This window comes from Cotesia typhae, unplaced genomic scaffold (genome assembly GCF_013202065.1).
Source record: "Cotesia typhae breed Kobodo isofemale line unplaced genomic scaffold, CoteBio_Ctyphae contig_413, whole genome shotgun sequence".
Taxonomy (NCBI): domain Eukaryota; kingdom Metazoa; phylum Arthropoda; class Insecta; order Hymenoptera; family Braconidae; genus Cotesia; species Cotesia typhae.
In genome coordinates, this window is record NW_027423750.1 from 814,225 (window position 1) to 834,188 (window position 19,964).

General features: G+C 25.2%; 7 protein-coding genes across 10 annotated transcripts; 4 read left to right on the plus strand and 3 right to left on the minus strand.

The window, feature by feature from the left end:
* Window positions 1-146: 146 nt before the first annotated feature.
* On the minus strand, window positions 147-3,114 carry LOC141527975 (uncharacterized). 2 transcript variants are annotated; one of them, XM_074243777.1, is made up of 2 exons: window positions 2,709-3,114; window positions 147-1,083 (listed from the first exon to the last, which is right to left on the minus strand). In XM_074243777.1, the coding sequence occupies exons 1-2, from the start codon at window positions 2,887-2,889 to the stop codon at window positions 284-286; spliced, it is 981 nt and encodes a 326-aa protein (XP_074099878.1). In that variant the 5' UTR covers window positions 2,890-3,114; the 3' UTR covers window positions 147-283. The 2 variants fall into 2 exon arrangements, with proteins under 2 accessions (XP_074099878.1, XP_074099879.1); XM_074243778.1 differs by lacking the exon at window positions 2,709-3,114 and adding an exon at window positions 1,521-1,664.
* Window positions 1,959-7,516, plus strand: LOC141527966 (uncharacterized). Of its 2 annotated transcripts, XM_074243764.1 has the most exons (8): window positions 1,959-2,094; window positions 4,283-4,848; window positions 5,189-5,333; window positions 5,400-5,549; window positions 5,676-5,857; window positions 5,930-6,141; window positions 6,767-7,126; window positions 7,194-7,516. In XM_074243764.1, the coding sequence occupies exons 1-8, from the start codon at window positions 2,079-2,081 to the stop codon at window positions 7,495-7,497; spliced, it is 1,935 nt and encodes a 644-aa protein (XP_074099865.1). In that variant the 5' UTR covers window positions 1,959-2,078; the 3' UTR covers window positions 7,498-7,516. The 2 variants fall into 2 exon arrangements, with proteins under 2 accessions (XP_074099865.1, XP_074099864.1); XM_074243763.1 differs by lacking the exon at window positions 1,959-2,094 and having other exon boundaries at window positions 4,125-4,848.
* Window positions 7,517-8,325: 809 nt separating this feature from the next.
* LOC141527813 (uncharacterized) lies at window positions 8,326-9,309 on the plus strand. The gene has a single exon (XM_074243476.1). The coding sequence runs from the start codon at window positions 8,326-8,328 to the stop codon at window positions 9,307-9,309; it is 984 nt and encodes a 327-aa protein (XP_074099577.1).
* Window positions 9,310-10,203: 894 nt separating this feature from the next.
* Window positions 10,204-11,410, minus strand: LOC141527981 (uncharacterized). The gene is made up of 2 exons (XM_074243786.1): window positions 10,507-11,410; window positions 10,204-10,434 (listed from the first exon to the last, which is right to left on the minus strand). Exons 1-2 carry the CDS (start codon window positions 10,724-10,726, stop codon window positions 10,232-10,234), a joined length of 423 nt encoding a protein of 140 aa, XP_074099887.1. The 5' UTR covers window positions 10,727-11,410; the 3' UTR covers window positions 10,204-10,231.
* A 449-nt stretch (window positions 11,411-11,859) lies between these two features.
* Window positions 11,860-13,743, minus strand: LOC141527976 (dnaJ homolog subfamily C member 17). The gene is given in 5 exon segments (XM_074243779.1): window positions 11,860-12,299; window positions 12,688-12,875; window positions 12,878-13,064; window positions 13,145-13,273; window positions 13,575-13,743. Coding segments are annotated over 5 exon segments (939 nt in total). The 5' UTR covers window positions 13,647-13,743; the 3' UTR covers window positions 11,860-11,936.
* Window positions 13,744-13,949: 206 nt separating this feature from the next.
* Window positions 13,950-17,196, plus strand: LOC141527968 (cytochrome P450 4C1-like). 2 transcript variants are annotated; one of them, XM_074243768.1, is made up of 13 exons: window positions 13,950-14,033; window positions 14,189-14,253; window positions 14,417-14,693; window positions 14,867-14,976; window positions 15,050-15,140; window positions 15,210-15,401; window positions 15,482-15,569; window positions 15,637-15,739; window positions 15,806-16,024; window positions 16,097-16,165; window positions 16,278-16,446; window positions 16,528-16,707; window positions 16,765-16,948. In XM_074243768.1, the coding sequence occupies exons 3-13, from the start codon at window positions 14,519-14,521 to the stop codon at window positions 16,926-16,928; spliced, it is 1,560 nt and encodes a 519-aa protein (XP_074099869.1). In that variant the 5' UTR covers window positions 13,950-14,033; window positions 14,189-14,253; window positions 14,417-14,518; the 3' UTR covers window positions 16,929-16,948. The 2 variants fall into 2 exon arrangements, with proteins under 2 accessions (XP_074099869.1, XP_074099868.1); XM_074243767.1 differs by lacking the exons at window positions 13,950-14,033; window positions 14,189-14,253 and having other exon boundaries at window positions 14,297-14,693; window positions 16,765-17,196.
* A 627-nt stretch (window positions 17,197-17,823) lies between these two features.
* Window positions 17,824-19,774, plus strand: LOC141527980 (calcineurin subunit B type 2). The gene is made up of 5 exons (XM_074243785.1): window positions 17,824-17,964; window positions 18,191-18,230; window positions 18,567-18,778; window positions 19,159-19,368; window positions 19,577-19,774. Exons 1-5 carry the CDS (start codon window positions 17,962-17,964, stop codon window positions 19,622-19,624), a joined length of 513 nt encoding a protein of 170 aa, XP_074099886.1. The 5' UTR covers window positions 17,824-17,961; the 3' UTR covers window positions 19,625-19,774.
* Window positions 19,775-19,964: the final 190 nt, after the last annotated feature.

The window sequence follows — 19,964 nt, forward strand, 5'->3', positions numbered from 1 at the left end:
AAAAATTAATTAAAAAGTTCCACGTGGTAAAATTAATAAAAATTAAAAGTGAAAATTTTTAGAAGAATTTTTTTATTGTAATTAATTTATTAAAAAAATTCTTAAAATTAACAGCTGACTGCTAACTTCAGTGTTATAATAATTTATTAACTGTGAAAAAATATTTATTAAAATTTAATAAATAATTTATTAACTGTTAATAAATATTTATTAAATTCTATGATATTAAAAAATAATTTATTAACAGTTAATAGAGCTTATTAAATAAAAACAAATTCTTTTATCAGTTTGTTAAATTAGATTTAATGTGAATCTTATTTAATTCATGAATTCGATCTATAAGTACTTGAGTAGGATAATCAAAGATATAAATAGTAAGAGTCATCGGATGACTGCCAGGATACAATCGATGAATCTTATGATTAAACGGCTCGACGCATTGATTATTAAAATCAAACCCGCCGTACTTAGCCTGCTTGCCAAAGTAACGTGACTTGTCGTAAATACTCAGATCGTAGATGTAACAAGAGTAGTCTTGATTGATGCTCTTCTCAATGAACCTGAGGTACTTGTTCCACTTGTTGTCGACTAACGACAGACTTTTGTTGTACCCTGAAGAGTCCTTGTCTCTGAAATAAGAGCAGCGGGAAAAGAGCTCGAAGAGGCAGTCGATGAAGGATATGTCGTTGGTGGTCAGCAGAATTTTTCCTCTGACTTTGTCAAGAGTGTTTTCAAGAGTCCAGTTCTTCGTCAAGCGCCACCCGATGTTCTCCGAGAAGTACTTGTCGAGGATATTGCAATTCTGGGGATGCAGGTCGTCCTGAGGAGACCTGAACTCTTGTCTCAAGATCAAGATGATGAACTCGCGAGGATGAAGGTCTATAAATCTATTTATTAGGTCCACTACGTCCTTGAAGATCCAATGCATGGATGTGCCGCCGGAGTACACTGCAAAATAGTCGAACAATGTTCTGACTCCGATGTCCAGCACTCTGATTCCGGACTCCATCTGCTTCGTGAGGTTTAATTCTTGCGTCTGCGATTCTGGGTTTGGTGTTATGTAAGACATTGAATTATGAGTTCCTATAGTCATAAAAATAAAAATAATAATTAATTTTATGTAAAGAAATTAAAAATTCTAAAAAGAAATATTTTATAAGGGTGAATTAATTTTAATTCAAAATTTTTAGATTTTTTTTTTTTTTCATTGAAAAAATTTCAATTAAATAATTAAAAAAAAAAAATTTATCTGTAAAATACTTAAAAAAGTATAAGTGTAATTTTTTAGGAATATCTTTTTAGTAAAAATTTTATTAATAAAAAAAATCAAAAATTTTCAGACGTCTGCTAAATTCACACTCATAATATTTGTCACAAATAAATCAATTTATTAAATATTTTCTTATGACAACAAAATATAGATTTTTTACAAGTAAATATAACAGCTGACTTAAATTATTTGATTATTCTTCAGAAAAATATAATTTATTTAATGTAAAAATTTATGGAAATATTCTAACCTTTAAATTTCTGTTGACATGTCTTTAAATGTAGCAAAGAATAAAAAATATTAAATTTTTGCAATTTTTTAATTTCATCAATATAAATTCACCAAAATTGCAGTATAACTTCGGTAGTATTACCGAAGAAATACCAATTTATTATTGTAAAATTATAAAAATAATTTATAGATTTTTTACGGTAAAAATTCTGGAGTTTTACGGACGGAAAAAAAGAAATATTTGTCACAAATAAATCAATTTATTTAAGTAGTTTTGTTAAATATTTCTTCATGACAACTATATAAATTTGGAACAAGTAAATATAACAGTTGACTCGAATTATTTTTTATTATTCGTCAGAAATATATGATTTATTTGTGGTTATAATGGTAAATTTGTCGAAAACAACGACATCTTTGGGATTAAAACTCTCAATTACTGGTTTGATGACGTCACTTGAACCGCGCCAAAAGTGACTGGCATTGTTTTTACAGCGACGTTTCAAAAAATAGTTTATTTGTATTCATAATAGTGTTTGCATAAATAATATTAATTAATTGGGAATTAGAAAAAGTCATGCCTAACCTATTTGGTAAGTTGTTTAAAATATTATATTTTACGAAAACAAATCTAAAATATTCTTAACCTATAATTTTAACACTTTCATTCAATAAAAGACACGAAAAATATTTCATTATTCAACTAAAAGAATAAAAAATAATTTTTTTTTTTTTTTTTTTTTTTTTTTTTTTTTTCATTCTAAAGCCATTGTAATTTCGAAAATTGATAAAATTAATTTTATAAGTTCATTATTTTCGTCAAATATGATTTATTTACCACAAATAAACCATTTCTTGACCAATATATTTATAACACTGAAGTTGACAGATATTAAAAATTTTTTTGGAATTTTATAGCAATTAAATTATTAAAAAAAAAATTTTACATCTGAAAATTAATAAAAATTACAAGTGAAAATTTTTAGAAGAATTTTTTTATTAAAATTAATTTGTTAAAAAAATTTTTAAAATTGACAGCTGACCGCTAAATTCATTATTATATATATTCACCGTAATATCAAAAATTTATTAATTATTCTTCTTAAATTAAAGCGAAAATCTTGCATATGATAATTAAAAAATTATAAATATATTTTAAAAATTTTTCTTCCCAATTAATTTAGCCAAAAGTTTTCACTCAACGTACCTGATAATGAAATGTGTCCAATTTTTGTTGTATCTGGAAGATCTGTTAGAATATTAGAGCGATCTTGATATGGAGCGTATTGGTATTCATCACATTCAACTTTTTTCGACCCACCACCACAAGAATTAACCTCCGATAATTTGTAAATAACAATTAAAAAAATTACAAGTAGTTTGTACATGTTGAAAGGTTGGCAAAGTGTATCTCAAATTAACTATAAGCTTTTACAATGTGAAAACACCGGATTTTTAAACTATTTATATACTTTTAATTACCGAAACTGTTAAGATAAAAACTAACACAGTTAAACGGTTCTTTATTGCTTTTTTTTTTAATACACCTTGACCAATTAATGGCGCCAGTGTTGTAATTAATATTATTAGAATTTTTGCCTCCAAACGTACTTATTAGTAATAAAAATGTATTTTTTTTTTTTTTTTAGAATAATTTTAGATTTATAAAAAAAATGTATTTTCTTCGTTGTAAAAAAATAATTTATTACTTGTAAAAAATTATTTTTAACAAAAAAATATTTTCAAATTTATTGTAATTATTTAAATATCTACTGCAACAATAATTAGGTTTATAATTTATATTATTAATTTTTTTTTAGTCAATTAAATGTTGATAATTATTTAATGAGTAAATTTTTCGGAAATTTCCTCAAAAATGTTAATTAATTTAAAAAAAATTCCGCTAGGTGGCTACGCCTCTCATAGTTAGAATTTTAAAATCTCAATATTTAAGAAGATCCACGCAAATTAGTTAAATTTTTAAAAATTTTTGTAAAAATTAATGTTATTAATTAGTTTAAAAATTAATTTAAAATTTTAAATTTTAAATCTTTACACTAGAATCTTTTTCAATGGTACCAAAATAATATTGTTTTATCAACAAATTGTATTATCACTACAAATGCATATACTCAGACATTCGCACTTAATGCCACAATAAAAATATTCGCTCCTCTCACAAGCCATCCTGCAATTTACAATATAATTAAATAAATAATAGTGACCATTAAAAGACATCTTTGGCGTTAATAGTTGAAGTATAATAAATATATCTTTAGCAACTTACACTTAATTATTTTTGAAAAAAACAAAGTCGTTAAAAGTGTATTACAGTTATTTAATAAGATAAAATCAACTGAAGAAATACTTAATATTATTATTATCATAAAATTAAAAAATTAATTTTTAAGAAATTATATTTATTTTAAGACATTATATTTTTTAGAAAAAGTTTTAACGATGTAAAAAAAAAAATTTTTTCAAACGCGCTTGTTTCGAAATTTTTTTACGAGCCACTTTTTTTTTGTTAACTTAATTGATGACATTAATATCGGATGTTTTAAGCTTCTTCTTATCATTATTGATAAAAAAAAAAAAAAAAAAAAAAAAAAAAAAATTATTTCACAACAGTGGGGAATTTTGATTGGAGAATATAAAAAGTTGTTAGTTACTAAAAGTCATTTTTAAATCTATAATAAATTTTTTTAGTTTTACTTGACATTAAACTAGAATTAAAGTTAAATTTAAAAATGGATTTTTTTCAATTTTTAAAAATTTTAGCGATGTTAATATTGTTTAGAAAACCGGAAAAAATAATTGCAACTACTCCGGAATTAAATAGAATTACTACGGCGATAATAACGTTGATTAATCACTTGGATGAAGTAATTAATCATCCGAGACCAATAACAAACAACGACAGTAATCGCGAAAAAATACTGGAGTCGTTTAATAAAATTTATATTTGGTGCAAGAATTTTGATGATTCGACAATTAACCACTTGGGAGATGTCTTCAAGTCGCAGGTTAATTGGTACGACCAGGAGGAAAGCTTGAAAGCCAAGATCAATAATTCAAATACTAAAAAGGAAAAGGAAGATGCGATTTTTTTTGACATTTTTGAACTTATTGAGACTAAATTTCACAATCAGTTTATGGATTATCTTATGGATTACGATGGATGCAATACTGATACAATTGAGCGGTTCATTGGGAATATTATTGATAATAAAAATTACCAGGATATGATAGACTTGATTAATTCTTTTGTTACTTTGACTTCTGGTGTTCAGAGAAATGATATACAAAATATTTTTGGGATTATTGCCGCTCAACTTCAGAGAAAGGTAGATATTGAATAATTAAGTAATTACCTTGTATCTTGTAAAATATTGACATTTTTTAAGATATAAGCTCATCCTGGAGTTGTACTCTTCAAGAGCTTTCATTTGAGTACCCACATCAATTTTTCATATATTTTATATATTTATATATATTATATGAAAAATATATATAAATATGCATGTGGGTACTCAAATGAAAGCTCTTGAAGAGTACAACTCCAGGATGAGCTTGTATCTTTAAAAATGTCAATAGGTAAGAAAATACAGCGCAATTTAATAAAATTCATTATTTAATTATTTAAAATTTTCAAGTAAAGAATATTAATAAAAAGAATTTTTCTAGTCAAATACATTTCTTACCTGCGATGATACACCAGCGTATGAACAATTTTACAATTTGTACGAAAGAGTCTTAGCAACAACCAGTAAAGCATATACAATGCTAATTTGTACTTTTAAATTCCGTCAGTTAAGATTGTCAAATTTCAGTAAGTATTAAATAAAAAATTATTTTATATTTAAAAATAATTATTGATTTTATTTTTATTATTTAGATTTATTCGAAAGAGAACAACATATTACTTTGGAAAACTTTAAAAGTTTACTCAAAGAAATTACTAAGTCAGCTAATTACTATTTGGGAACAATTGACAGTCCTATTTACAAGTCGTATAAAAATTGCGATCCTGAAAGCTGGAAAGAAGGTGAAATAATTAAAATAAAATTAAGCTTAAACTTATAAATGTTTAATTAGTCAGCAAAAATTATTAACTTAATTTTTTTGTTATTATTATTAGTATTAAAAATAAAATAAAAATATTTGTCCGTAGGTGAGAATTACATTCGAGTGAAAAATTATGTAACTTACTACGACCCATCAATTAAATGGGATGTAGATAATGTTATTGTAAATATGACCGACGCTAACAAGGAATACGAATGCAATCCTGTTCGCGCTTATTGGGACCCTAAAAATCCAACCGGAGTTATTTACAGCATGGCGTGTCCTTATGTAAGTATATAAATAAAATTAAACAAAAATAATAAATTTAATTTTTCTTACCTTAATAAATTTAATCAACAGACTTTTCAAAGCAATTATTCGACGGAGGAATTCTGTCCCAAAGCCAAAAGAGACTATGTTTTACCAGTCCACCAGCACATGTCTTCATCGTGTATTGGAAACAAAAACAACAAGCTTCAAAAGTTGTGCGCTTGCGGACTATCTTCAGACATTTGGGACAGTGTTAATGTACTGAGTTTGAGGCAATTTTTTACAGACTCCTCAAAATATCAGTAAGTTTACAAAAATTTATTTTTTTACACTGATAAAAAAATTTATTAACTATATATTAATAATTTAATAATTTAATTATTTAATTTATTTAATTTTAATAAATATTTTTTAACATTTGATTTAATTTATTAAAACCTATGATGTTAAAAAATTATTTATCAACAGTTAATGAAGCTTATTAAGAGCCAGTTTTTCAATCCGGGATTAAATTTTATCCGAGATAAAATTACTGTCAATATAATAAAAAAAAATTAATTTTTTTTTTCCTCTAAATTAAAATAGATGAAATAAAAATAGGTGTCAAGTTAACTAAATATCAAATTATTGCAAAAATATTCTTCCCGATTTCTTATTGGCTAAAAAAAATTAAAGCGCGCGAAATTTAAATTTCGAATTATATATTAATAATTCAGTGACATGCGGTTAATATTTATTTATTTTAATTCAAAATAAGTGACGGAATTTATGAAGAACTACTCGTACGCAATATCACTGAATTATTTATTTTTTTATTATATTGGCATAATTTTATCTTGGATAAAATTTTATTTCAGATTTAATATAAATTAAATTTATAACTAGATAATTATAAAAAATTAATTAAAATATTTTTTTTTTAAATAGAGTAATCGTCGGGGTGAGGTTTGTTGTTAAGAACGGAATTATAACCTTAGAAATAAAACAAGGAACATTGGTTAATGGCGCTGTTGATCAAAGAACAGTATTTTGGAACACTAGTTTCGGTTTCGCAGACGAGCCGCCAGATGTCGTTAGACTTAATTACCACGTAAAGACATTTAACCTCGACACAATTGAGCTTCCCAAAGGGCAATTTCTCACGGGAGTTAAATTTGAAGTACTAAATAATAATCACATCACACTTGTAATTCGTGGATCGACAATATACGACAATAATGACAAAGTTGTTACGTCAGTTTATGATGAGTGGCACTATCCTCCCGCGGAAAGTGCCGATAATGCCAGGTAATATTTTACAAAAAATTACACATTTAATTATTTAATTAATTAATAATTAAAAAATATTTTTCAGACATAATTTTAACTTGGAGGACTTTAAAAATCCAGCTGAGTCCATGCTGAAGAACAACGAATTAAGCCGATCAGGACAAAATTACATTCGACTGACTGGCGGAGTTTACTCTCGACTTTTTAATAATTTTGCAGTGATTCCTTTTATTGACTCACGAGCTGTCGTCTCGTCTCCTCCGGCTCCGTTAGGAGGACTAGGGATATTCTATAAAGGACAGCCAGGATACGGTGGATTTATAGCTCTTAAATATATTTTGTCTAAATACAACCTCAATGTCGACGAAAGAATTCTTTCTATTAATTGATGACTCATCAATTAATATATATTTAATTATTATATTCTTCGATTAATAAACAATTAGTTAAATTATATTTTTTTTTTTTAATCTTAATAATTATTTAATGAGTAAATTTTTCGGAAATTTCCTCAAAAATATTATTAATTAATTTTAAAAAGTTAGTTTTAAAAAATTCCGCTAGGTGGCTACCGCTCTCATAGTTAGAATTTTAAAATCTAAGTATTTAAGTAGATCCACGCAAAGTAGTCAAATTTTTAAAACTTTCTGAAAAAAATGTTATTAATTAGTTTAAAAATTAATTTTAAGATGCGTGACAAAAGTATTTCTTCTTATTTTTTTTATAGATATTTTTTATACTAAGAGGGTATTTGGAACTCTTTAAATTTATTTATTTAATTTGCAGGTCTGTGAAGCTGTCATGATTCATTAAAAATTTTATTATTCGTTTAACTAACGAGTTCAAATTTTTTTTTTATTATTGAAGAAATTAAAAAAAAAAATTATTAAAGGTCATTATTTTCAATGATTAGTGATTTCCGTCAAAGGATATATATCATAAAAAGCATCCGGTTACTTTTATTTATAGAAGATAATTTAAAATGCAATAACCCGAAAAAGCAATTGATTAAAAGATAGATTAAATGAATGCTCATTAATCAAAATCATAAAAAATATAATTTGGAAATTCCCAAAAAAAGTGTGATAAAATTAAAAATTAATTAATTAATTAAAAAAAAAATAAAAAGAGTAATTAAAGCGACATTGTGTCGTTTATACAGAGTGGAAGAAAGAAATTTGTTGCACTTTTTGAATTTTAGTTAGGAGTGTTACAAAATGAAGAATTTAATAATATTAATGGTGATAATAAAAGCAACGGCAGTTAACTGTTGTTCGCGTAAATCTGCGCCAGCTTGTGAAGAGAAGAAATACAAGAATTACGAAGAAAGAAATACTGTTTTGACAGATCTCCCGAGTTCGTTAAAAATGAACCGGATTGCAATGATGGGAACCCATCAGTCGATGTCGTATTTGTCGGGAAACAGCGAGAATAAGACTCAAGAACTGGACATTATGTTCCAGATAAAACACGGAATTCGCGTGATTGAAATAAATGTCGAGCCGCGAAACAATGCTTTTGCAATTCATTCAGGATCGCTGTACGTTCCTCAATTATTCGATGACTTGATGGAGAAATTGGATGCTTTTTTGACGCGTTTTTTCAAGGAATTTTTTATCTTGATATTGAAGGACGAAAATTACTACGAAAATGAATTAGAAGAGAGCAATTGCCGGATAATTGAGTGGTACATCCAAAACAACGTAAACATTGGCTGGAGAATGATCAAAGACTGGAGTTTCGAAGACCCAATTGGTGTGAATCGCGGAAAAATTTTACTGGCTACCATCGGAAAAGGATTTGACGGATGTGCTGTTAATTTGGGGATTGAGTGCAAGATTGAGAACTCTAAAGCGTCTTCTGTAGCGGAAAAGTGGATGAAGATAGTCGACTTCCAGGAAAAGTGCTATCTAGAGCAGAGAAATTGCTTCATGTATAACTTGAGTGTCCGGACGGACAAAGGCATTCGTGCTAATGCCAAGTACGGAGGCTACAATGTTGATCAGCACTGCGTAGAGCCAATTAATTATAAAATGGCCGAATTTTTTTATCCCACCAAAACCGGCATGTTTGTTATCATGGCTGATGATCCTACTCAAGAACTCATTGATCGAGTTAACTCCAGCAACAATCGGACTTTAGAGTTTCTTTATTATTGGGAATCTGTCAAGAGAAAATTTGTGTATAAATATGAGTCGTAAATTGTAATTTAGTCAAATATTAATTTTTATCGCATCCAAAAAACAATTAATACCTTACCAATTATTTTTATACATTATTACATTTGTTTAATTAATCCGTTCATTTAAATGAATTAACGCTCGTTAAATGTAAATAAATTTTTCTTAGTCTTTTAAATATATTAATTAATTTTTTACATTGACATTTACAAAACAAAATAAATAAATAAACTAATTTTGTTTATCAAAAAATTCTAGTCTATTTATAACTACTTTGAAAATTTGAAATTACCGCCAAAATTTTTGCGGCAAATTCAAAATAACAGTTTATAATAAATGGGTCAAAATTTTTGATAATTTGGCAAAAATATTGGTCATAAAAAAAATTTTTTTAAACAAAAGTTGTTATGAATTAAATTTTATAAAAAAAAATGTCTTATGTTCTTTTTTTAGGATTTTATAATTTTATAATTGTTTATAATAATTTCAATAGAGCACAATAAAATTAAATTTGTATTTATCAATATAAAGTAAAAGCCCCAATTATTTACTTTAATTTTTAAATAACTTAAAAAGGAAATTATTAATTATTTAATTAATTTTTTTTTTTTTTAAGGTTCAATAAATTATTGTGCGAATTAAATAGAAAATATTTTTTTAACAATTGATTTTTAAATTAAACATTTCTTCTTTAAATTCAAATGCTAGTGACGTCATTTGGTCAAGTGGCGCCATCCCACAGAGAAAATTTAAAATATTTATATTGGCGCCAATTTTTAAATACAAATTTTTATTTAACATATATTTCTTCTCAATTTTATATTATGATTCATAAAAAAGTCCAATTTAAAAAAAAAAAAAAATTTAAAGGTGATTTAAATGAAATTTTCTATCATTTAAACATAAATAGTGATATTAATTTAAAATAAATTTATTATTAATATTAAATTAATGCAGTCTCAAATGGATTGTAGTACTCAAAATTGAGCCCGTTAATATGATCGATAACTTCTTGAGTGACATAATCAACAATAAAAATATTGAACGCAGGCCTGTGATCACCTCGGCAATAATTATCAATCTTGTAGTTCATTGGTACAAAGAAGCATTTGCCATTAATATCAAACCCGCCGTACTTAGCAGCGCCTTGTGAGTAATAATTATCATCATAAATACTGAGATCGTAAATGAAACATGGATAATAATAAAAAAAATCACTTGCTATGAATTTCAGGTATCTGTTCCACTTGGAATCAATATTGTCTTCGTGATAATTTCCATAATTATAAAACAGATTATTGTTAATAATTCTGAGCTTGTTCGTCATCAAGCACCTGGTGCCCAGCCAAATAGCGCACTCTGCAAAAGTGACTTCATAAGTTGCCAGTAATATTTTTCCTCTTAAACTGTAAATAGTATCATCCAGCGACTCCAACATACTTTGCAAGATAATTATTCAATATTTCGCAGTAAGCAGGGTTGAAAATATTTTCGATTATTTCTTCTTCATGGTCGACGTTGATTATCAAAATTATAAATTCTTCAGAGTTTTTCTTCAGGAACTTGTTGATCTTGTAGACCAAAGTGTTGAATGAAGCTCCCATGTACTGACTTTGGTAGTAAATTTTGAAGTAATTTGTCTCAATGCGCACGTTCATGTCCAATACTCGAACTTCGTGGTTCAATTGTTCGGTTATGTTCAATTCTTGTTTTCTTAATTTTATATCAAAAGAAGAAAACGTCATTGATTGGTGAGTTCCAAATAAAGATAATTTATTGAGCAAATAATTATCTGGTAACATTGCTAACACGTTCTTACGATCTGCATAATTTTTGTAATTAAATATCGGGCAGATTTTTTTTGTTGGACAACAATTTATAATTATTGTATTTACAATTATTATTACCAACAGTTTTACTGACTTCATTCTGGTAATATGTCTCGCACAACTGTAAATTAATTTCACTGTAAAATTTAGAAAAAAAAAAATTTCAAAAAATTAATTAATGTAATTTTCGAATCAAATTGCTATTAATTTTTTTTTATCGAACAGGATGCGTTGATAAAAGATAAATTTAAAAAAAAAAAATTAACTCTCATTATAAAAATGATAATAAAAGTAATACATTTTTTTTTATCGTAAAAACTATTTTTAAGTCGATCCAAGTCCCTCCTAATGTAAAAAATATCTATAAAAAAATAATACGAAGAAATATTTTTGTTATGCATCTTAAAAATTAATTAATAATATTTTTGAGGAAATTTCTGAAAAATTTACTCATTAAATAATTATTAACATCTAATTAACTAAAAAAAAAAATATTGCGCTTTAAAAATATCTCCTTAATTATTCTAAAATTGTAAAAACGATTTTTAAAAAAATTAATTAATATAATTTTCAAGTTAAATTGTAGCTAATATTTTTTATCACGCAGGATGTGTTGATAAGAGATACATTTTTAAAAAATAATTAACTTTGACAATTAACTCTCAATTATAAAAATAATAAAAGTAAAAGTAATTAATTTTTTTTTTATCGTCAAAACTATTTTTAATAATCTTCAAAGCAATTATCTATAATAATAATTTAAAATTGTATTTTTAAAAATAAAAAAAAGGTACATCGGTTACTTAGAAATGAAAAGTATCAAGAGTCGTCGTTCTTTATCTGGTCCATCAGCCGCTTGCGCTCCTCAGCTCGTTTCAAATTATTTAAAACTGAATTTTCAAAATCAGCATCTAATTTAGTAAAAATATCCGGAGCTGAAGAGAAGCTCAGCGCGGAGCTCGGCTGAGAAGTTGGTCGCTGTTTATTTGATGAATTTGTAGTTGAAGAATCAGCCGAGAGGGAATTTTTGGATTTAGACTCCCAGAGGCCACTTAGAGTCAGGGGGTTTTTGGTGTATCCTGTTTCTATTTGAACTGCCATTTTAGCTGCTTCGCTGTCTTTGAACTCAGCTAAGGCGCGTCCTTTTTTTGTTAGCATTGCAATGGCAACAATGTCTCCATACTAAATAATAAAAAAAAAAAAAATTATGAATAAATAAAAATTTGCTTTATTAAATAATAAATTTTAAAAAGTGGACTGTACTTTCTTAAATATTGATATTTTTAAAGATATAAGCTCATCCTGATGTTACACTCATCAAGAGCTTTCATTTAAGTACCCACATGCATTTTTGATATATTTTTTATATATACATATATATATATATATATATATATATATATATATATATATATATATATATATATATATATATATATATATAATATATGAAAAATTGATGTGGGTACTCAAATGAAAGGTCTCGATGAGTGTAATATCAAGATGAGCTTATATCTTAAAAAATCTCAATATTTCACAAGATACAAGGTCATTTAATAATATAAATTACCTTTGACAAAATTTGCTGGAGATTGCTCTCATTGTATCCCCCATTATCAGGATCATTTTTTTCAGCTTTCCACCTGATATTAACTCTGGTATCATTGACACCCACTGGCTTACTTCCATGAACTTGCTCATAAATTTGCTTGTTCATCAAGTCAATCTCCTCCTGAACCTGTCTTGAGCCCTCTTTTTTAATCTCTCAACTTCTGCTTTGAAAACTTCCTCGTCTGTCTTGAAACTCTGCTGCTTATTCAACTGCGACTGTCGATAAGCTTCTTCACGAGCTTCCAAGTCTTCCTTTAATTTTCTGCGCTTTGAGTCAAGCTTTGCATTGTTTATTTTTACCTGAATTTTCGCATTCAATATTTTGTCATACGCTGCCTGTTAAATAAATAAACAAATAAATTTATTTATTAATATACTAAACTATTAATTAATTAATTAATCAATTAAATATTTACCCTTGCTGATTTATCAATCAAAATTTCCAAAATTCTTGATAGCCGATGGAATGACTTTGCTGCTGATGGATTGTTTGGATTTTTGTCCGGGTGACATGACAGCGCTTTTTTACGGTAAGCTGTTTTTATCTGAAGAAAATAAATTAGTTAATTTTACATGTTATATTTAATTTTTTTTTTTTTTTTGAAAAAATTAAAAAAAAAAAAAATTGAAATGTAGAAATTAAAAAAAAATCAAAAATTAATTTTTGGAACAAATTTATTTGTTAAAAAAATTAGAAAAATAATCAAGTGGCTGCTAACTTCAATGTAATTAATTTTACAATTAATTATTAATCAAAAAAAAAAAAAAAAAAAAAAAAACAAATAATAAAATTTTATTGAATTTAAGGTTAGAATTAAAAAAAAAAATTATTATTTAATTGCTTACCTCTTTTTCAGTTGCAGAGGACTGAACTTCAAGTTCTCCATACAAATCAACATTCATTAAATCTTCTTCCATTATTTATATTAATTTTTTTACACTAGTAAATATATCACGTTTCAATAATATCAACAAACGTTTTGAAATGACAATAAACATACTTGTTTAATTAATAATTTCAGTATAAAAACTTCAGGTGGCGCTGGTGTTGAATTTTGAAAGATAATTTAAATTGCGCGCTCAAAAACGCGCATTAATTCTAAACCAATGAGGAAGCAGCTTCATTCTTTCGATTTTCGTACTGAAAATTACGATACTAACCTAACTTCACATTGTCATTAATTTTATTATATTTAATACGAATATGATTAGAATTTACAAACTTTCATACGCACAATCAGCGTTCAAGGTCCCGTAAGATTATAAGATTAAAATATTATTTTTATAATTTTAAATAACAAACTGGTAATTATGATGTAATATAAACATTAATTGAAAAAATTATTACAAAAAAATCAATAGAAAAATTTTTAATGTTCAATTTTTTTTTTTATTTGCAATTTAATTGTCGAAAAAAAAATTTAATAAATATTAAATAGTAACATGATATTTAATTTCAGGATGAAAAGTGTTAAGAGATTTCGAAAATTAAAAGAAGAAATGACTGAAGAAATATAAAATCCAGGTATTGCAAATTATTTAAAAAAAAAAAAATGTATTTATAATTTTTTAGAGCTTCTAAAGATTAACTTTTTTTAAATAAATTAATTTAAAAAAAAAATTTTTTAAATTATCAGATGTCTTTCAATTTCAGTATCATAAAATTATAAATCAAATTTGTCCAATAGGTCGTGTGTCATGATAAGCTGCCTGAATGATTAATAATAATATAACAAATCGTCAGAGTAAAAAAAAAAAACTTGAGATTTGTATAAATTAAATTTTTAAAAATGATTATAACAATATCGTACATCGTTACATCAATATTATTGTCTGGTGTATTATTCTTGATTATCGCACACTTTTATTTCCACAAGCGAGCTCAAGGACGTCTTTGTAATTTGATTCCTGGACCTAAATCATATCCTATCATCGGCAATCTTTTGGACGTGGCAATACATCCTGGTAAAATAAAAAAAATTATTAAAAAAATTTTTTTTAACTTTCCGCCAAAAAATTTGAAAATTAAAAAAAATCAGGAAGTTATTGGTTTTAATTATTCAAAAAATAATGTTTCATTAAACTTCCCTTTTTTATAATAATAAAAATTAAAAAAATTTTATTAATTAAATTTTTAGAAGATATTTGGAATTTTTTACGGCGTACAGCAAATAATTTTTATCCTGTGTGGAAAGTTTGGCTCGGATTTTGGCCTGTTGTAAACATCTATCATCCCGATGACATCGAGGCGAGTATTTTTATTTTTTACAGATTAATTTTATGAATTATTAATTTTTAATTTTATTTTTAATCCTTTTAAGATTTTGCTAAGCAGCAGTAAGCACATAGAAAAAAGTGTGTTTTATGATTTATTGCATCCTTGGTTGCAAGATGGATTGCTGACTAGTAAAGGTGAATAATAAATTACAGTCAAAATTTTAAATTTGATTTTTAACGAGTATGTATTTATTTTGTACCAAGGAGAAAAATGGAGAAGCCGAAGAAAAGTATTGACTCCAGCATTTCACCTGCACAATCTTAGAGAGTACATGGATTGCTTTACTAATCATACAAATCGTTTGGTCAAAAATCTAAAATTAGAATCTGGTTCCGATGGAGTCATCAAGGAACTTTTGCCATTAGTTACTACATTTACTCTTTATACAATAGTCGGTACGTTTAGTTACATAAATTAATCAGATGATTTTAATTATTTGTAAAATAATTTTTTTTTTTTTTTTTGCTGTAACTAGAATCAACGATGGGCGTTGCAGTTGAAGAAAATGACATGAATCTGTACAAAAATTCACTCTATGAATTTGGAGAGATATTAATTTATAGGTGAAGATTAAATCGTATCTTAAAAAAAATTATTTTTCATTTTAATAATCATTATAAAAATTTGTAGATCTTTCAGACCATGGTTGCAAAATGACTTTATTTTTGGATTCACATCCAGAGGTCGAGAATACGATGGACTTTTGAAGAAACTTCATAACTTCACTGAAAAAGCATGTTTTTTTTTTTTATCCATCTATTTTATTATTTAATGATAAATTTTTTTTTTTTTTAAATAGATAATTGAAGAACGTAAGCAGTATCACGAAGAAACTGAAGGACAATACTTGGAAAATTTTATGACGGAAAATAAAACAAATTTTCAAGCTGATGAAAAAAATAACAGGACTAAACAAAAAAGACTTGCTTTTTTGGATCTTTTACTTTCAGCTGTGAAGCGAAAAACAGGCGTTGATGAACGAGGAATAAAAGAAGAAGTTGATACTTTTGTTTTTGAGGTAAAAAATTAATTTTTGAAATAACTGTCTTTAAGATACTGTCTTAATTTTTTTTTTTTTTTTAATTTTCAGGGTCACGATACTACTTCAGCAACATTACTATTTGTTATTTTATTGTTGGCTGAACATCAGGATATACAAGTAAAAAAAAAAAAAAAAATAACTCAATATTGCTTTATTGAATTTAAATTTAAATTATTACTCACTAAAGAAATATTTTTTTTAATCCCTAAATTTTATTTTCGTTTTTCAGAATCGAGTAAGAGCTGAAATAGAAAAAGTATTAGCTGAGAATAATGGAGAAGTAAATTTTAATGACCTTCAACGTTTAACATACTTGGAATGTTGTATTAAAGAGTCATTAAGACTTTATCCTACTGTTCCGACTATTTCGAGAAAAACTAAAGAAGATTTAGTATTAAGTAAAAATCTAATTCATAAAAAAAATTTTTATTAAGTATGATAATAAAATAAATTATTTAATAATTTATTTATTGTTTCAGAACACTGTATCGTACCAAAAGAAACAATTTTAAATGTCCAGATATTTGATACTCATCGTGATGCTAATTTCTGGCCACGTCCGAATGTTTTTGACCCAGATAGATTCTTGCCGGAAAATTCAGTTACCAGGCACCCTTTTTCATTCATTCCTTTCAGCGCTGGTTCACGCAATTGCATTGGTAGATTTTATTTCCCAAATCTTGTGAAAGAAATTATTTATTCATTTATTATTTCAGGGCAAAAATTTGCTATGCTTGAATTGAAGACATTCCTGGCGGGTTTACTTTACAACTTTTATTTAGAACCTCAAGAAACTACTGCGGATTTACGATTGATTCCTGATCTTGTCATAAGACCGGCTCATCCAGTTTATGTTAAATTTGTCCCTATAAATAGATAGTGATTAATTTAATATTAAACGTGAGGATAATTATTTTAAGTATATCAGATTAATTATATTTACAAAATAAAAAAAATTTTGGATTATGTTACAATTATCAAGATATTGAAACCAAAATTTCAATTTTTTTAATTAACTAAAAATTTTAATATTTAATTTTATAAATAATTAATTTTTTTAAATTAAAAATTCACACGTGGTTTTAAAGGAACAATTTAAAAATTAAATTGTTAAGTAAATTTTCAATTTTAATATTATTTAATTTTATGATACTGAAATCAGCTGATCAATTTTTTTAATTTTTATAAATAATCAATTACAATAAAAAAATAAAAAGTTCAAATGTGGAATTTTTATGATATTAAAATTAGCTGTCACAATTTTTTAATTTTATTTAATAAAATAATTTTTTCTAAAAAATTATTTTTAAAAAATTACATTTTTAATTTTTTTAAATTTCTTCATGTCAATTTTTTTTTTTTTTTTCCATAATTTTATGACAGCTAAATTTAATGTCATAAATAAATTTTCATGGAATTTTTTAATTAAATTTTTTGACACTGAAGTTAATAAAAATTAAATTGTAAATAATTTCCTATCAATTAAATAATTCTAAAAAAAGAAACAAAATTTTTTGTCAAATAAATACTCCAAAAACTTGTAAAATGACAGTTAAATTTAATTCTAAAAAATTTGACAGCTGTTAGCTAACTTCAGTGATATTTTCTTGAATGAATTTAGTTAAATATAATTCCGCAAGGGAGCAGCACTTATTGATAAAATAAAAAATGTACTTACGTGTGTGTTAATTACTACGCGTGTGCGTGAGCGGATGTATTGACATATAGATAACGTGTATATAGAAATAGATTTTTATATTTAATAATAATAACTGACGCCTGCGCTCTAAAAAAAGTGTCCCTGGCATAGGTAGTTTGATGCAGATATATCTATATCTGTAACTGATCAATTTCATCAACTTCACTGAAATATCACCTGATTACATAGTAAACATTCAAACAAATTATTAAAAATGGTAATTATATTATTTATATTGTTTTTATTTTACTTTTCTCAATAATTCAATTTTATTTCTCTTAATAACAATCGGTCACTTGTAATAATCGATTGAAACACTTTAATGAAACCACTTGATTATTATCTTTCTATAAATTTAATATTTCAAGTTACTTTTTTTTTACTGTAACTAGCTTAGGTGTGTTATATTTTTTATTTTATGAAATAATTTTTTTATTTTTCAGGGAAACGAAAGTTCTTTGCCTATGGAACTTTGTTCAAATTGTAAGTATGGTTATATTTATTATTATTGTCATTATTATTATTTTTTTTGTTATTTAAATTATTAGGAATTATTTAATCAAGATTAAATTTTAAATTAATTATTTTTAATACATAAAATATTTTTTTTCTTCTATTAAAAAATTATTTTCATTAAAAATAATTTTTTATTATTATTATTATTATTATTATTATTATTATTATTATTATTATTATTAATATTATTATTTTTTTTAATTATTAGTAATTATTTAATAAAGATAAAATTTTAATTGAATAATTTTTAATTCACAAATATTTTATTTATTCTGTTAAAAAAATTAAAATAATTTTTTTTAGTTGATGCTGATGAAATCAGACGATTAGGAAAAAGATTTCGCAAATTAGATCTGGACAACAGCGGAGCATTGAGTATTGATGAGTTTATGTCGTTACCAGAATTACAGCAGAACCCACTGGTGCAAAGAGTAATTGATATTTTTGATGCTGATGGTAACGGTGAAGTTGACTTTAAAGAGTTTATTCAAGGTGTTTCACAATTCAGTGTTAAGGTAATCTTATATTATATGAAAACATATTTTTTTTTTCTTGGAAAAAGCTATTAGGGCGAAAAGTTATTAATAACTTTGGGCGACAATAAAAATATTTGTTTTTTTAATAGAAATTCATACGTGATGTCAATTTTTTTTACTGCTTGATTTTATTAAAATTTTTTTTTATAATAATTTAATTGCTTAAAAATTATAAAAAAATTTCTGTCTGTTAAATTCAGAAAATTTATTTTTTAATATCACGCAATATAAAGCTATAATTATTATCGATTATTTTATGACCGATAAAATAAAATTCAGGTCAACTGCACACGCTTTTTTTCACAGAAAAAAAATTTTTTAAATAGTAAAAACTAATTTATTTTTAATTATAATTACAGGGTGACAAAGAAAGTAAACTGAGATTTGCATTTAGAATTTATGACATGGATAATGATGGATTTATAAGCAATGGTGAATTGTTTCAAGTTCTTAAGATGATGGTCGGTAATAATCTAAAGGACACTCAGCTTCAGCAAATTGTTGATAAAACAATTCTGTTTGCTGATAAAGATGAAGATGGAAAAATAAGCTTTGAAGAATTTTGCTCGGTAAAATTTATTTATTTTATAGCGTTAAAATTTTTTTCTTCAATTTATTAAATTAATTAATTATTTATTTATTTATTTATTTATTGATAATTAAACCCAATAGCAAATTATTAAATTAATTAATAATGCACAGATTTTTTATCATAAATCAAATTAGCCTGATGCTAAATATAAATTTATAAATTATTTTTATTTTTTTTTTTTACAGGTTGTTGGGAATACTGATATACATAAGAAAATGGTCGTCGACGTATAATTAATTAAAATAATATAAAAATGTAAAAAAAATCTATCTTCGACATCATTATTGCATAATTACTTAAAAAAAAATTTTACAATTTCACTCCATCTAATATTTATTAAAAAAGGAAGCTAAGATCTTATTAAAGTAATAATTGATTAATTATTTTATGATATATATTTAAATAATTTTTTTTATATCCATCAATATTATCAATATTTATCAATCGCGTCACTTCAAATTAAGAGCACAAACGAATTTTAAATTTTGCTCGCTAATTCGTAAAATATATTATTAAAGTCTACCAATTTACAATTACAATTTTTTTTTTTTTTTTTATTTAATATTTTGAATT

What these genes read in the sequence shown, in the direction of transcription:
- LOC141527975 (XM_074243777.1), bottom strand. Translation starts at nt 2,889, where the DNA reads ATGTACAAACTACTTGTAATTTTTTTAATTGTTATTTACAAATTATCG. An exon ending in TGGACACATTTCATTATCAG is followed by an intron (nt 1,084 to 2,708) that starts GTACGTTGAGTG and finishes TTATGACTATAG; the next exon opens with GAACTCATAATTCAATGTCT.
- LOC141527966 (XM_074243763.1), top strand. Translation starts at nt 4,252, where the DNA reads ATGGATTTTTTTCAATTTTTAAAAATTTTAGCGATGTTAATATTGTTT. An exon ending in GTTAAGATTGTCAAATTTCA is followed by an intron (nt 5,334 to 5,399) that starts GTAAGTATTAAA and finishes TTTATTATTTAG; the next exon opens with ATTTATTCGAAAGAGAACAA. An exon ending in ACAGCATGGCGTGTCCTTAT is followed by an intron (nt 5,858 to 5,929) that starts GTAAGTATATAA and finishes TTTAATCAACAG; the next exon opens with ACTTTTCAAAGCAATTATTC.
- LOC141527813 (XM_074243476.1), top strand. Translation starts at nt 8,326, where the DNA reads ATGAAGAATTTAATAATATTAATGGTGATAATAAAAGCAACGGCAGTT.
- LOC141527981 (XM_074243786.1), bottom strand. Translation starts at nt 10,726, where the DNA reads ATGTTGGAGTCGCTGGATGATACTATTTACAGTTTAAGAGGAAAAATA. An exon ending in ATACCTGAAATTCATAGCAA is followed by an intron (nt 10,435 to 10,506) that starts GTGATTTTTTTT and finishes ATTACTCACAAG; the next exon opens with GCGCTGCTAAGTACGGCGGG.
- LOC141527968 (XM_074243768.1), top strand. Translation starts at nt 14,519, where the DNA reads ATGATTATAACAATATCGTACATCGTTACATCAATATTATTGTCTGGT. An exon ending in TGGATTGCTGACTAGTAAAG is followed by an intron (nt 15,141 to 15,209) that starts GTGAATAATAAA and finishes TTTTGTACCAAG; the next exon opens with GAGAAAAATGGAGAAGCCGA. An exon ending in TTCATAACTTCACTGAAAAA is followed by an intron (nt 15,740 to 15,805) that starts GCATGTTTTTTT and finishes TTTTTTAAATAG; the next exon opens with ATAATTGAAGAACGTAAGCA.
- LOC141527980 (XM_074243785.1), top strand. An exon ending in TATGGAACTTTGTTCAAATT is followed by an intron (nt 18,231 to 18,566) that starts GTAAGTATGGTT and finishes AATTTTTTTTAG; the next exon opens with TTGATGCTGATGAAATCAGA. An exon ending in GCTTTGAAGAATTTTGCTCG is followed by an intron (nt 19,369 to 19,576) that starts GTAAAATTTATT and finishes TTTTTTTTACAG; the next exon opens with GTTGTTGGGAATACTGATAT.